This window comes from Odocoileus virginianus, chromosome 7, assembly GCF_023699985.2.
Source record: "Odocoileus virginianus isolate 20LAN1187 ecotype Illinois chromosome 7, Ovbor_1.2, whole genome shotgun sequence".
Taxonomy (NCBI): domain Eukaryota; kingdom Metazoa; phylum Chordata; class Mammalia; order Artiodactyla; family Cervidae; genus Odocoileus; species Odocoileus virginianus.
In genome coordinates this window covers 63,206,069-63,220,058 of record NC_069680.1, presented here as the reverse complement: position 1 = coordinate 63,220,058, position 13,990 = coordinate 63,206,069, and the positions used below count along the sequence as shown (strand labels likewise).

Sequence of the window (13,990 nt, the reverse complement as noted above, 5' to 3'; positions counted from 1 at the left end):
CTTTCACTGGGCGGGAGGCACAGGTTTGATCCCTGGTTGGGGACCTAATACCTGCATGCCTCATGGTGTGGCCAAAAATAAAAAAAAAATTTTTATCTTAAATTTAGATCTATGATCTCTTTTGTTGTCTTTTTACCCACTTCTTGTCTTTTCATCTCTTTTTCTTTAGAAAAATAGAACAGAAAGATAGATGTTGAATTATGGACATGAAGTGTAATTGTCTTGCTTTTCTGGTTGTTCTGGTTCAGATTGGGCCCAAGTGGAAGGATGTGGTGACCAAATGCATCAAGGGGCATTATCAGCCTTTGCTGCTGCTTTATGCAGATCCCCAGGGTACCCCAGTGTCCACCCAGGACCTGCCCCCCCAAGTTGAGTTCCAGTCATACAGCAGGACGTGCTACGATAGTGAAGATTCAGGTGAGCAGCCCAGCTCTTTACTTTTCTCCCTCCCCCTGGCCACGTGGTGACTAGATAGTAGGGTCTCATAGCCATGAGCCTAGCACTGAACTTAGCTTGGAGGAAGATAAGGCAGATTTGCCGACTCGTGCTGAAGCCCAAGCTGTGCCAGGCTTGGTTTCCTTCACTGTTGTCTGAACGTGTTGTCTTGATCACCTGGCCCCAATTCAAAAGTCAGAAGGAATTTATGTTGATTTAGACTGAGATATTGAGTTTATGAGGGAAACCTCATTATTTCACCATCTCATATTGCTAAGGTTACTGATTCTTACTAGCAATTTAACAGTGACGTGAGTTGTTAGGACCAAGAAAATGATCCGAGTTACTACAAAGTTAGTCACTTTGTTTGGGATGAGAGATTTTTGTTTTAAAATGCCAGGTGCAGAAGCAATATTCCTTAGCTGTTCACTTCTTTTTTTTTTTTTAGCTGTTCACTTCTAATTCAATTATTTGGAACTTAAATCATGTTTTCCTGTGGAAACAATTTCAGCTTTGTTGCTAAGATCTCAGGCTGTCCCTCAGAAATTCATCCTATAATAGAAATACAGCCCTAATGGTTTTGGCTTGATTCCTAAAATGAGGAAAAGGTCATGTTCTTTTTCCTCTATGGGATCTAGGGCTGGATGGCCCTGAGTATAATTGTGAAAGAGAAGAGACTCATCTTTGGAATCTCTTCCTCTTTCTTTGTACCTCCCTCCCACTTGGTATGTTCTTCCCACCCTGGTACCCCGCCCAGACCTGCTCTGCTGCTTCTCCCTTCAGTCAAACACCCATTCACACTGTTGTGCTTATCTCAGCCAGGAGTTCAGAGGAAAGTAGTCTAAAGGGACCAAGTCACACCAAAGTATTGATAACTGCCCCTGAATGTCTCGTGCATATTAAACATGCTTATAATTTATACTATCAATGAAATTTTTACAAGTGACTTTTCTGACAGTATAGGAGAAAAATTATGGGATAGGGAAACAACTTGTTATGTGTGCCAGGTCAGCCTGGGACTTGCCATCTCATTAGATTTTACTTTTCGCAGCTTTTTCCTTTCTTCATACTTTTCCCTCCTTAGACTTTCTAAAAGCCCCACAGTTTTTCACAGTGGCAGGCAAATTGAGGGCTTCAGCAAGGCAGGGGCAGGAGTGGAAGGCATTATTTGTATTTGTGTGTGTGTTATCTGAGGTTGGGTGTCAGAAAGAACAGCCCTGGTATATCCTTCTTATCCTTCTGTTTAGGAAGTTCCAACCTCATGGACCTTTACTGCCACCCAACTCTTTGCCCCTCTCTCTGTCACTGTCATCTCTCTCCTCACCTCTGCCTGTCTCCTCCTTCTCTCAGGGAGGGAGCCCTCCATCTCAAGTGATACTCGAACAGATTCCTCAACGGAGAGCTATCCCTACAAACACTTCCACCATGAGTCTGTGGTCAGTCACTTCTCTTCTGATTCTCAGGGGACAGTCATCTATAATGTGGAGACTGATTCCACGTCTCAGAGCAGTCGGGACACAGGTAGGGACTTAACACAGTCAACCCTGCCTGCCTTATTCAGTTCTACATAGAGGGTCTCCCAAGAAAAGGGAAATGGGGCAAGTCAGAAATGTTTGTCATGCAAAGGGGGCAATACAGAGAACTTGGGTAATTGAGTGGGATGAAAGGAAGCAATGCAATTCTGAATGAACAATGATGTTCCACTGGACATGTGCCTGTCAACAGCAGCCTCTCAGTAAGGATCATTGTAATGAGATTATTTATGTGATTATAATATGATTGTTTGTCCTGAAGTCTTTTTCTAAAGACTTTCCTCCTGCTGTGCTCTTGATCCCTCATTCTCATAGTGCCCCACTAACCCTTGTGATCCTGCACCTCATCGTGTTCTCATCCCAAAGGGATTTGAGAGAAGGGATGTATTTATGGATGGGGAACCTACTCATCACCTTGCAAGGCTTCCTGAAGGACAGAGAACCAAAAAGATGAAAAGCTAGCCTGTTTGTTATTGTGAATTCCATGCAGAGAACGTTCTTAAATTGTTCTGTTAATCTATAGAAGATTGTGCCTGTGTCAGTAGAAGAAATCATTACAGGGTATAAAAGGAAGAACAGTGAGTGACTGCTGAGATGAGAAAAGCTCATCATTGAAAGCATAGAACAGTATCCATACTCTTAGAGACTTGGGAATTTGTGTTCTCATGGCTTCAGATTGGTGGTTTACATCCTGTGCATGCCCTTAAAAAAAAAAAAAAGATTCTCAAACATATTCAAAAGTATACAGAATAGTATGCAGCCCCTTCATGTACCTGTCGCCTAGTTTCAATAATTATAACTCTTTGTCAGTCTAGTTTTATCTGTACCTCTGCCCACTTCCCCTACTCATGGATTATTTTGAAGCAAATTCTAGGCATTATATCACCTTTTCCATAAGTATTTTAGTATACATCTAAGAGAATCATTGTTTAACATACCATTATCATATTTAAAATATATTAATAACTTCTTAAAACCACTAAATAACCAGTGAGTGTTCAAATATCCTATTGTCTATAAATTTCATATTTTTAATAGTTTTTTTTTTTTACTCAAAATCCAAATGAGGCACATTGTAATGGGCTGATAAATCTTGTATTTCTTTTAATCTGCAGCTTTCTCCTCTATTTCTTCCTTTCTATTATTGTTGTAGTACTAGATAGTTTGTGCTATAGTTTCTCCTCATTCTAAATTTTGCTGATTGTGTCTATATGGTAAACCTTAGCATATTTCTTTGTCCTCTGTATTTTTTATAAAGTGGTAGTTGAATATAGTGTTTTGGTTAGATTCATGTTGGATTTCTTTTGATGACTGTTGTATGAATGACTTTGGCAAAGTGTGATTTTTGTTAGATGATATTTCTGAAACTGAACCAGGGAGAAACCAAGTCACAGGATAAATGAGGAGAGTCAGGTTTATTTTAAGGGTTTGTGAATGGCTGAGGTTGGGGAAGCATGCACATTGGTTTAACATTTGTGGATTTAGTTGTTCCAGTTGATTTCCTCCTTTCTTAGATCTTTCTTATCAGCCCAGAGATTGCAAATTATTAGATAAAAACAATAAAAAATTGTGTTGGTAAGTGATTGTAAATATGTAGCCATATCATTACATCTTATACCTGAATATGTGCAAGGATTTTCACAACTGGCATATGAAAGCAGATTTCTGCTGGCTCTCAGACATTTTGAGAACCCTAGGGGGTTTCCTCTAAGCCTACATTCCAGTTTATTTCAGTTGCTTAATTCACCTTTGGCTTCCAGCAGCTTAGACCTTTAGAATCTGACTGTGGTCAGATCATACATATGTATATATACATACAGTATTGTACATTTACATACTGTGGTCATGAAATGTGGCAAGTTACATAAAAGAGCCCAGATCTCCCGGGTTTCCCCGAGATTAGTATTGAGGAACTATGAAGTGTAATCTCTGGGTGAAGTCAAATTTGGTAAGACTTGGGTTATGGCTGGGAATGATTTGAATTATTCAAAGTTCAAATGTCCTTTGGGATGATTCACACTTAAGGAATGTTTAGAATTGGGTCTTAAAGCCATACACAGTCAGAGCTTTTGTGGGCAAAGGCTAGGGCACCAGATGTAACAAAAATTAGCTTTCACTTCATTTGTGTTGTTAAATAAATAGATGGAAAACTCTGTCTTCTTTTGATGAGAATGAAAATATATTGATACATGACATTCTTATATAATCTTTAAAACTTTTGCTTTTTAAAAACTACCAAGTAATGCGTCCTTCTGGGTCACCAGGATGGAATACTAGGGAGAGTGAGACTGGTCATTGCTCAGGAGACACTGTAAATTTGGAAATTCCTAATAAATACTTGAGCTTTTCTGCCTTTGTCTACTGAGAGATTCCTGCTGCACTTAGATCAGATGCATAGTTTTGGGCTCTACAGCTTCTGATCCCCTAAGTCTGGTGATGCTGCCATGAATCCCAAAGGGAGAGTAGGTTCTCAAATGGATGGAGGTCAGTCTCAGGTACCAACTTACCCTCATTTCCTTGTTTCCTTCAGGACACCTGACTGATAGTGAATGTAATCAGAAACTCCCGTCCAAGAAAGGGTCACTGATAGAGCGCAAGAGGAGCTCTGGCCGGGTCAGGAGGAAAGGCGATGAGTCTCAGGCCTCAGGGTACCACAGTGAAGGCAAGCCTCCCTGCATAGCTTCTCTTTCTTTCTTTACTCTGTCTCGCTTGTGTCACGTTTCAGTCTCTGGCTTCTTTTCTCTGCTCAAAGGCCTTTCTTTTTCGACTCTGGGGTCTGGGTATCCATGATGACTTTAAACATTTGTAGTTGTTTCATTCTTTGTGTTTTTAGGAGAAACACTGAAAGAGAAGCAGGCTCCTAGGAATGCCTCCAAATCATCCAGCAGCACCAACAGGCTAAGGGATTTTAAAGAGACAGTCAGCAATATGATCCATAACAGACCATCCCTGGCTTCTCAGACCACCCTGGGACCTCCTTGTGTGGGGAGGGGAGGAGAACAGACTGACAGGAAACCTGCTCGGAGCCTGCCTTTGCACGCTCGTGATTGGGAAGTAGAGAGCACCAGCAGCGAGTCCAAATCCAGTTCTTCCAGCAAGTATCGTCCGACATGGAGGCCCAGGCGGGAGGCTCTGAATATCGACAGTATCTTTAGTAAGGACAAAAGGAAGCACAGTGGCTATACCCAGCTTAGCCCCTTTTCTGAAGATTCAGGTGAGAAGATAATTAGGGAAGAATTGAGCTTTTGAATAAAGTGGATTTATATATTAAAAAAAAAAAAAAGCCTGGGTTTTCTGGTAGACTTGGCAAGGTACATTTTTACGTAGAAGGGTAAAAATTTTACCCTCCTGAGTGGCCTATGAGCTCAATGAATGAGTCACTAGAGGGAGGGGTTAGTTCTGTCTTGATTTGAGGCAGATGCTAAATCTACCTCCCGTTCCACACTTGTCCTTTAATCGGTATAGCAAAAGAATTTACACCAGATGAGTCAAGCAAGCCACCTGCTCACGACATTAAAACTGGAGGACCAAGCCCCCAGTACAAGATCTGGGGCCCAGCACGGCCAGGCTGTCACCTTTTAGAGCAACACCCTCGCCTAATCCAGCGAATGGAATCTGGCTATGAGAGCAGTGAGAGGAACAGCAGCAGCCCTGTCAGCCTGGATGCAGCCCTGCCTGAGAGCTCAAGTGTCTGCAGGTATTGTTTGACCTTTGAATAGCTGTATTGTTCCTCACAGAAATGTAAGCCACCGAGAGGCTTCTTAACTCAACACGAGTAAAGAGATGCACTGTCTTACCCTCTTGTGGGCAAGCAAACTGCTCTATCAGTTTCTGTGGCAACAGCACCCTCTGCTGGGGGAAGAAGCAAAGGCATTTGGGAAAGGGGAGACACCTTTTTAAAGTATTATATATAAAATAACTGGTAAACTTTTAATGAAAGAATGAGTTAGTGAATTAAAACTTGTATATGATCAGAGAGAAAATCCAATTGTTATTTATTCCTGCCTTTTATTTTACTATTTTTTTTTAGGTTCACCCAGGATTCTGTGTCTTATGAAGCTAATGATATTCATCATTCCATAAGATAATGATGACAGTTTAATAGTGGTCATTGCACCTTGTCCATAAAATCTATTTGCTTTATATATTTCATATCTCCATACATTGTTTTTTTACTGAGTTGCCTCAGAGACAAGTTTGCTAACAGTATAGTTGCTTTGGAAGGAGGGACATCATCTACAAGATTGATAACTGTATCATCATATTTTGCCACTGCTCTTCCCTGACCTCAGACCCTGTTCAGTTTTACACATGTGAAGATGCTATAAAAGTGTAGGAAAGAGGAAGGCAGTCTATATGAGAACATTTGTTTATTAATTCATTAAATAAATTTTGTGCCAGACACACACAAAATGTGAATGAGGTGAGATAAGATGGGGGAACGAATGGGTGTTTCGATATTCATAAATAGTTTAGCAGATATTTTAATATTAGTTTGGTGCTTTTGGTTTTTGTTGTTGCTTTTGGAGGGATTTTGGTCCTATGAATGTTGCTATTTACCAGCGTTCTGATGCTTTCCCTCGCCTCTGGTTTCTGTTTTGAAGGGATCCAAGTGCTAAGAGGTCAGCGGGGTTGGCCCCCTCCTGGCGTCACATCCCGAAGTCTCACAGTAGCAGCATCCTGGAGGCAGATTCCGCTGTGTCTAGGAGTGGCTGGATGAAGAATCAGCCACTTTCAGGTAAGTGGAGGGACACTGGATTTGGAGAGCTGGATTTCACTACCAGTTCTGTCTGGGCAACAGCCTAACCTGAGCACATTTGAAGTGAGAGGGCAGTTGCACTTTGTTCCACCAGAATGTGAATGTGAAGGCATTTGATCTGCTCTCTCTCCAGGTTTATCTTTTTCACTGTCATTCTATCACAGCTCTCCTGCTTGCTCCTTTCCTTCTGGTGGAAGCGAGAAGGAACAGAAATATGGTGAACAGTGTCAGGAACACCTGCTTTCCTCAGAAGAATGAGTCCTGGGGCTTCCCTCGGTAGAGAGGCATCCTCTTTGAAATGGACTTTTTATTGTTTAGTTCTCTGAATTGAGATAACAAGGGGGACATGTAGACGATAGACAAAATTGGGAATGAGCAGGTCAGAGCTACCCTTAGCCCTGCCTCTCTATCCTGCCTAGTATCCCTGCTTTGTTTTTCCTTCTTGAACGTGCCTCTGTCCCTCCTTCAAAGAAGCTATAAAGGGATGATCTGACTCTTTCACACTAGATGTACGTGACTGGAAATGGGTGAAAATGTGCTTTCTTTAAGAGCAGCTAGTATTTTTGCAAGTCAAAGCTTAAAGATAAAGGAATATTTGAATTTTAGGAATATTGGAATTTTATATCCTATTTACATTCTTTTCACAACACACATATATACTTAGAGTGCATATTCAAATAAGCAAAATAAATAGATCCTTACTTAGAGCAGAAAATCGAGGTAATAGCTGTATAGTCTCCCCAAGCTGGAGACTTTTTGTGATTTTTGAGGGAAGATAATATGTATTCAGTATTGTTTAGTCAGCTGAGGATTTCTGGGATCTGCTTGTCTAACTTAGAAATCAACCTTCTCTGAAAGATGTGTTTCATCATCCCCCTTTTTTTCTGGTATGTTAGATGAATTGGGAGTTGCATGTGTGGGCAGAAGTTTAATTATGGTCTGATTTAATGAGCATCTGAATATAGATTTGTGGCCAGCTCACTAGGGAGATGAGGACAGAATACTACATGGCAAACTGTAGAGATGAGACCAGGAACTTTACTGGTTTGACAACCAGTTCTCTTAATGACCACGGGAAGTTCTTAGACGTGGCTGGAAGCGTGATATACAGCAGAAATAAAAAGGTATGAACTCTTTCAGGTATGAGTGGGGGGCATATACTGCTAACATCTTGCAAAGCAGAGCAGTGCATGTAGGGGCAGATCATCTCTGAAATTCTGGGCTAGAATCGGTCACAGTTAGAAACCCATGGAAGAAATTTATTCTTCCTAATGAAATTATAGGTTTGGTTTATTTCCCACATTTTGTCTCATATTGACTAACATGGCTTTGAGAAACCTGTGCTCTTACTTTAGCCTTTCTCCCTTCTCTTTTCTTTAACAGCCGATAGCTTTTCAGCACATTAAAGATTGAATCTCATGACTTCACTGATAGCCCTAATTCTAGACTAGCTCTATAGAATTCACCAACTGGATTCCTCAACTTGTAAAAGATGTTTGGCAAGGAGTTAGAATAAATTCCTTATATACTATACTACACTACCACCCTCATTGTATAGTAAACTCTATTTTTTTTTATCTGGTGACTGTAATTTTTATTTTTATTAAAAAAAATTTTTTTTCCCATTTATTTTTATAGTTGGAGGCTAATTACTTTACAACATTGTACTGGTTTTTGTCATACATTGACATGAATCAGCCATGGATTTACATAATTACAGAGGTTAGCACAAGTCAGTTTGGTAACTTGCCCTGTGCCTCTTCAGTTTGAAGGAACCAGTGTTACCATTATGGTATATATCTTTCTACATCTATTTCTATGCTTTGTATTCTATGTACAAGTATAATGATGTTTATTGTAGTTGTTGTTTAGTTGTTAAGTTGTGTCCAACTCTTTTGCGACCCCATGGACTGTAGCCCATTAAGCTCCTCTGGCCATGGAATTTCCCAGGCAAGAATACTGGAGTGGATTGCCATTTCCTTCTCCAGGGGATCTTTTCGACCCAGGGATCGAACCCACATCTCCTGCATTGGCAGGTGGCTTCTTTACCACTGACCCACCTGGGAACCCCTACATAAACTTATTACTACCATTTAAAAATAAATAAAAGGAAGTTATACTATAGATGTTGTTATGTCACTTGGCTTTTCACTTAATTTATCATGGATATCCTTTTAGATCTATTTGATTCCACCTATGAACACTGATAAAATTAAGGTTTACTACTATGGATATTTTACAAACTCATTTGGAAGGTGGTGGAAATTTAGGGAGAGAAATTGACTTGCTTGAAACTTCCTGGTGAGTCAGTGGCAGTAGAGAATGCTCTTTAACAGTTAAAAGCTTGGATTACGATTTTACCCTATTTGACTTTAATTCAGCTTTACCATTTGCCATCTGTGTTATTTTGGGCAAGTTATTTATTGTCTTTGTGACTCAGTTTCTTCATTCTTAAAATGTGGGCAGTAATAGTATCTACCTCACGTATTGTGAGAATTACATGAAATAATACAGGTGAAAGTGCTTTCAACTATGCCTGTCACATAGTAAATATGCAACAAATGTTAGTTGCTATATTGTTATTTTTGTTATAAAGTGTTCAATAAATATCATTCTTATTATTCATGTCCCAGGCCTCATCCTGAATCTGATATGGAAAACACTATCCAAATTTGCATTCCAAACTGAAGTCAAGAGTTCCCAAGAAAAAGCAGTGTGGTGACCATGAATATAGCAGGTGCTTAGTCTTGGTTATGGGAAAGTGGCGATTTCTCTTCTCCCTTGCTTGTATTACAGGTGGGGAGATGTCTTCCAAAACTGAACTGGATGAATTGCAGGAAGAAGTGGCCAGAAGGGCACAGGAGCAGGAACTTCGGAGGAAACGAGAGAAGGAATTAGAGGCAGCTAAAGGGTTTAACCCTCATCCCAGCCGCTTCATGGACTTGGATGAACTGCAGAATCAGGGTAATTGTTGTGAGCATTAGGTTGTGGGTGATGGGGACAAAGAGAGGGGGAAGGAAAAAGGTATTTGAGCTCATAAATTCTGTCTTTTCTTTAGCAGAGTTGTATTTTATCTTAATTTGGCTGTTTCAGTGAGAACTAAAGTAGGAGGTGACAAGCCTGTTGGTTAGAGACAGGCACTGATTTGGGGCCTGCCTGTTAAAAGCTTGTAGATTAGAGATAGTATAGTATTCATGGAAAGTATTTCTGATGAGCAGCTATAGAAGGTGTAAATTAAACTATTCACAGTTCAGAAACAGCAGAAAAAGGCAATGAGTGAACCACACTGACTGTGAGGGGAATTCTTCTTGCTCAGCAGAAAAATGCCCTTGAGATTTCCTACCTGGAGCTTCAGGGAAGTGGATCTACCAAGCAGGTTCTAAGAACAAGAGGCTGACTGCCTTTTCATCCTGTGATGGTTCATCTTCCAACCTCACACAGTTTTCCTGGCCTTTATTTCAGCTGCTCTGGCTGCCCCAAATTAGTTACTGCTTTTTTCTTCAATTGCTTTAAGATGTCATTTTACACCAGCAGAGACTAGCCTTCAAAATAAGAGTTTAAAAAGGCTGAGGCATCTATTTTAAATAGGCCCTGAAACCTATATCTTTGTTTGTCTATGAAATAAATTATTGTTCAGAACATCCAGCTAGATACAGCAGATTGTGCTAAAGCAGTGTAAAGAACAGGAGCCTGGGCTGTTTTGGGTGGCTGCTTTCTCTTAATCACTTCTTTCTTCTTATCAACACTCAGAGAAACTTCCTGGGCTTTTTGGGGGGCTCCTTTTCTCCTCTAATTCTACTGTCTTTTGATTCAAGGAAATTGTTGCTTTATACTTCCCAGAATTTTGTATTTGTCTCCAAATTAGCTTACCTTTCCTAATTTCTTAGATATCCCTATACTTAGATTTTTTTCCTTAAGCTATATCACATTGGTGTCTCAACTTTATGTTGCTTCTGAAAGAGGGGTCTTGTCATCTTCCTCCCTTGCCTTTCTCTCCCCCTTTGTCAGTTGGGTAGTACTTTAGGGTTGAGAGTGGGTCCCTCTGGTTGTATTTCACTGTCAGTTCTCCAGATGTTTTGGTTTAGCATCTCCTGGAAGAGCAAGGAATGGAGTGCTAAGAATTCTGGAGGATAAGAATTATAATTTAGTACAATGATTGGCCAGCTGTAGTTTTCCTGTGTCTCTGTAGAGAACATTTTTTAATTGCTGTAGCCACCACCTCTGATTATAAAGGTTGCATAGATTCAGTTGATTTCAGATATAATGAGAAAATTTCAGGCCTGTGTACCCCCTACCGCAGGGACCATAACTCTAGTGGTGGAGTAGAACCCAAATGCTACTTCCACTGTCTTCCCATTATTCTCCAAAAGTTATTAGTGGACTAAGGAGTGAATGTTAGGGGTATGGAAGAGCTTTTCTTACCATGTCCAGCTGGAGGTTAATGGAGGATGGGGATACTATGGGAGAAATAATATGATTTCTTTTTTCTTGTGAGCTTGTGAAACTCACCATTAATTCCAATCACAGATGAAGTTACATTACAGCTTACTACTGATTTATGGTTATGAGTGAGTAAAAGGCAGTGGGGTACATAAACTTGAGGATTCTTTTACAGAAGTTACATTTACAGTAGTTTGTCACTCTTTATCTGGCACTTTCCTTCAACTCCTGTACCTGCTTTGGCACATATTCACTTTTGGGGAGAAGGCAACATTTCATGGTCACTGTGTGGGAAGGTGACTCTTCTATGGTAGGTTGGGTGAGCAAGGGCAGGACAGAAGTGAATACTTAGCCGTGCTGATGAAAGATAAGTGCGTGCAAACCAGGAACAAAGATGGTTGCACTGACTTGGAGATATATTGAAGTTGGGACTGTAGAACACCTGTGCCCGAGAGGAGTACTGAGTTTCCAGGTGCGGGTGGTATAGAGAAGACTGTGAATTGGTACAGGAAAGAAGTGTTACACATGACTATCCACAGAGTCATGAGGCCACTTTGGCCTTAACACAACAGTGGAGGTCTCGGTGGAGATCTGGGGTTCTGGACACACATTGCCAAGATGTATCTTGTTGCAGTCTTGTGGGGAAGCAGGTCATTTCCAGGCAGAAGAACCCACCCTTCTATTATAGACAGTACTTTGTTCTTTCTTGAGGGACGTCCTAAGAGGTCTTGGAGTTGAAATATGTGGTGGGCATATGACATGCCCCTCCTTCATGGCTTTGGTAAGGTCTCAGTTAAGGCAAAGAAAAATGGATGTCCTACATGTTTCAGAGAATTTTTACTAGTAATGGTCAGTTGGAATAAAGGTGGACCAAAGACTCAGCAGCGAGGATCTATGTACACCGAAAGGAAACAACGGTACATAGGAAAAGTTGGAACAGGTTGTTATGAAAATGAAAAGTGCTGGCCCTTTCAGGGAGGAATGACGGCTTTGAGAGGTCCCTGCAAGAGGCAGAGTCAGTGTTTGAAGAGTCGCTGCGTCTGGAGCAGAAGGGAGACTGTGCTGCCGCTTTGGCTCTCTGTAACGAAGCTATCTGTAAGTAACTCTAACCGCTATGGCTATGGCACTTGACTAACTTCATGATAGTTATTCACTCAGATGGGATAAAAAGAGCTTTTAGGTTTCATTACTTTCACTCCCCCAAACTGAGGCCCTTTAGCTATCTTTTCCTTTCAGATTTCTAAATGTGCTAGGCACTGTCACTGTGGCCTGTGGATATTTACTGGAAAAATCTCAGCAGGAGTCTACAAATGAACTATCCAGCCATACCTATCTCCTAATCCCCAAATAAAGTTAGGTCTCAGATGCGAGGTTAGTTTGCTCTTGTGCTAGTTACTGACTAGCGCAGTGGAGCTTAGGGCAGGAAGAAATGAATAAATTGGCTGTGACTTCCTAGGCCTGTGACTTCTTACAGCATATTTGATTCTTTACGTTTCTCCCCTGCCTTCCTGGTATGCTGCAGCATAGGGTTACAGCAAGGGACTAAGAATTTGTTCTTAAATATGACCCACAAGAAGCTGTGTTCTATAAAGACAGATGCAGGTTTGGATCTTAATTCTGCTGTTGACTGTCAGGAAGGGGGAGTTGGGAGCAGAGAATGGAGACCAGAGTTGGACAGGTCAGTTGCAAAGGACAATGAGAGTGGTAACATCTGAGATGGAAGCACCAGTTTATCTTCTTGACTCATTTTAGTTTAGCTTTTTGTTTGTTTGATTTTTAAATTTGAATTAACCTGTTTGGCCTCCATGGCTTCCATGAATGTTCCTTACAACCAGAGGCAGCCTTGTGCCCTGGATACCATATGCATGGTCCATGCCTTATAGTTCTGCTGCATATTTTCAGTTTTATTGCATAACTTTGCTCATTTTTGGTTGAATTTTATTTTTTATTTTTGTTTGTATTTTTGTGTTCTGTTTCTGCTATATTTTCTTTTGCATTTTAGCTAAACTAAGACTTGCCCTGCATGGTGCCAGCTCTAGCACGCACAGCAGAGCCCTAGTCGATAAGAAGTTGCAAATCAGTATTCGAAAAGCACGGAGCCTGCAGGATCGCATGCAGCAGCAGCAATCATCTCAGCCGCCGTCGCAGCCCTCAGCCTGCCTCCCCTCACAGGGGGGAGCCCTCCCTCAGCCAACAAGGTAGTGCCTGGGAACCATTGTAGTTTATGGACGCCAGGGGAGGAAGTGACCATGGGTGCTCCATAGCCAGCTCTCATTGTCTTGGCGACTCCAGGGGAGAGAGAAGAGTCCTCTGGAAAGATTTCTTCTCTCAGGTCAGATATACAATGAAAAGCTCATCCCACTGCTGGTCCTTCTCTTAACAGTTCCTAGAAAGATACAGAAAGCACAGCATCATAAATAGACCACTTGTCCATATTTCCTGTGGGTGAGTTTGTCTCTGGACTTGTGTAATAACATGATTATTAAATTGGTACATATTATGATCTTAGACATGGCAATCTGAGTTGCATTTCACTTTGCAGTAGAAACCATGTGATTTATTTGGGGATTTCAGTGTCTCCTGTCCCTTAAGGAAGCAGAGAAAGCAGTCTTCCTTGCTCTGACTCAGCGACTGAGAGGAGACACAAAGATTCCCTTTGTTTTTCTTCCCTATGGTCAGGAATAGGAAAAAAGTCCCCATTAGTCCCCATGGCCATTAGTATAGTTCCTACATTTTAGCCCTTGAAACTGGCTGTTACTTAGAATAGATAGAATTAAGTAAGAATTAATGTTGGCTGTTAATAAGCCTGAGTAGTTTTCAGAAT

General features: G+C 41.0%; 1 protein-coding gene across 22 annotated transcripts in view; it reads left to right on the top strand.

Annotated features, from left to right (window-relative positions):
• USP54 (ubiquitin specific peptidase 54) overlaps nucleotides 1–13,990 on the top strand; it is a 117,569-nt gene that overhangs the window by 81,716 nt on the left and 21,863 nt on the right. For 17 of the 22 annotated variants that reach the window (XM_020895249.2, XM_020895223.2, XM_070470822.1 and 14 more), the window contains 9 exons: nucleotides 249–417; nucleotides 1,786–1,956; nucleotides 4,498–4,629; nucleotides 4,801–5,181; nucleotides 5,433–5,664; nucleotides 6,572–6,705; nucleotides 9,523–9,690; nucleotides 12,142–12,261; nucleotides 13,169–13,364. In XM_020895249.2, the coding sequence (XP_020750908.2) occupies nucleotides 249–417; nucleotides 1,786–1,956; nucleotides 4,498–4,629; nucleotides 4,801–5,181; nucleotides 5,433–5,664; nucleotides 6,572–6,705; nucleotides 9,523–9,690; nucleotides 12,142–12,261; nucleotides 13,169–13,364 (1,703 nt within the window). The remainder of the gene's footprint in view (nucleotides 1–248; nucleotides 418–1,785; nucleotides 1,957–4,497; nucleotides 4,630–4,800; nucleotides 5,182–5,432; nucleotides 5,665–6,571; nucleotides 6,706–9,522; nucleotides 9,691–12,141; nucleotides 12,262–13,168; nucleotides 13,365–13,990) is intronic. The other 5 variants (XM_070470827.1, XM_070470825.1, XM_070470835.1 and 2 more) reach the window with 5 other exon arrangements.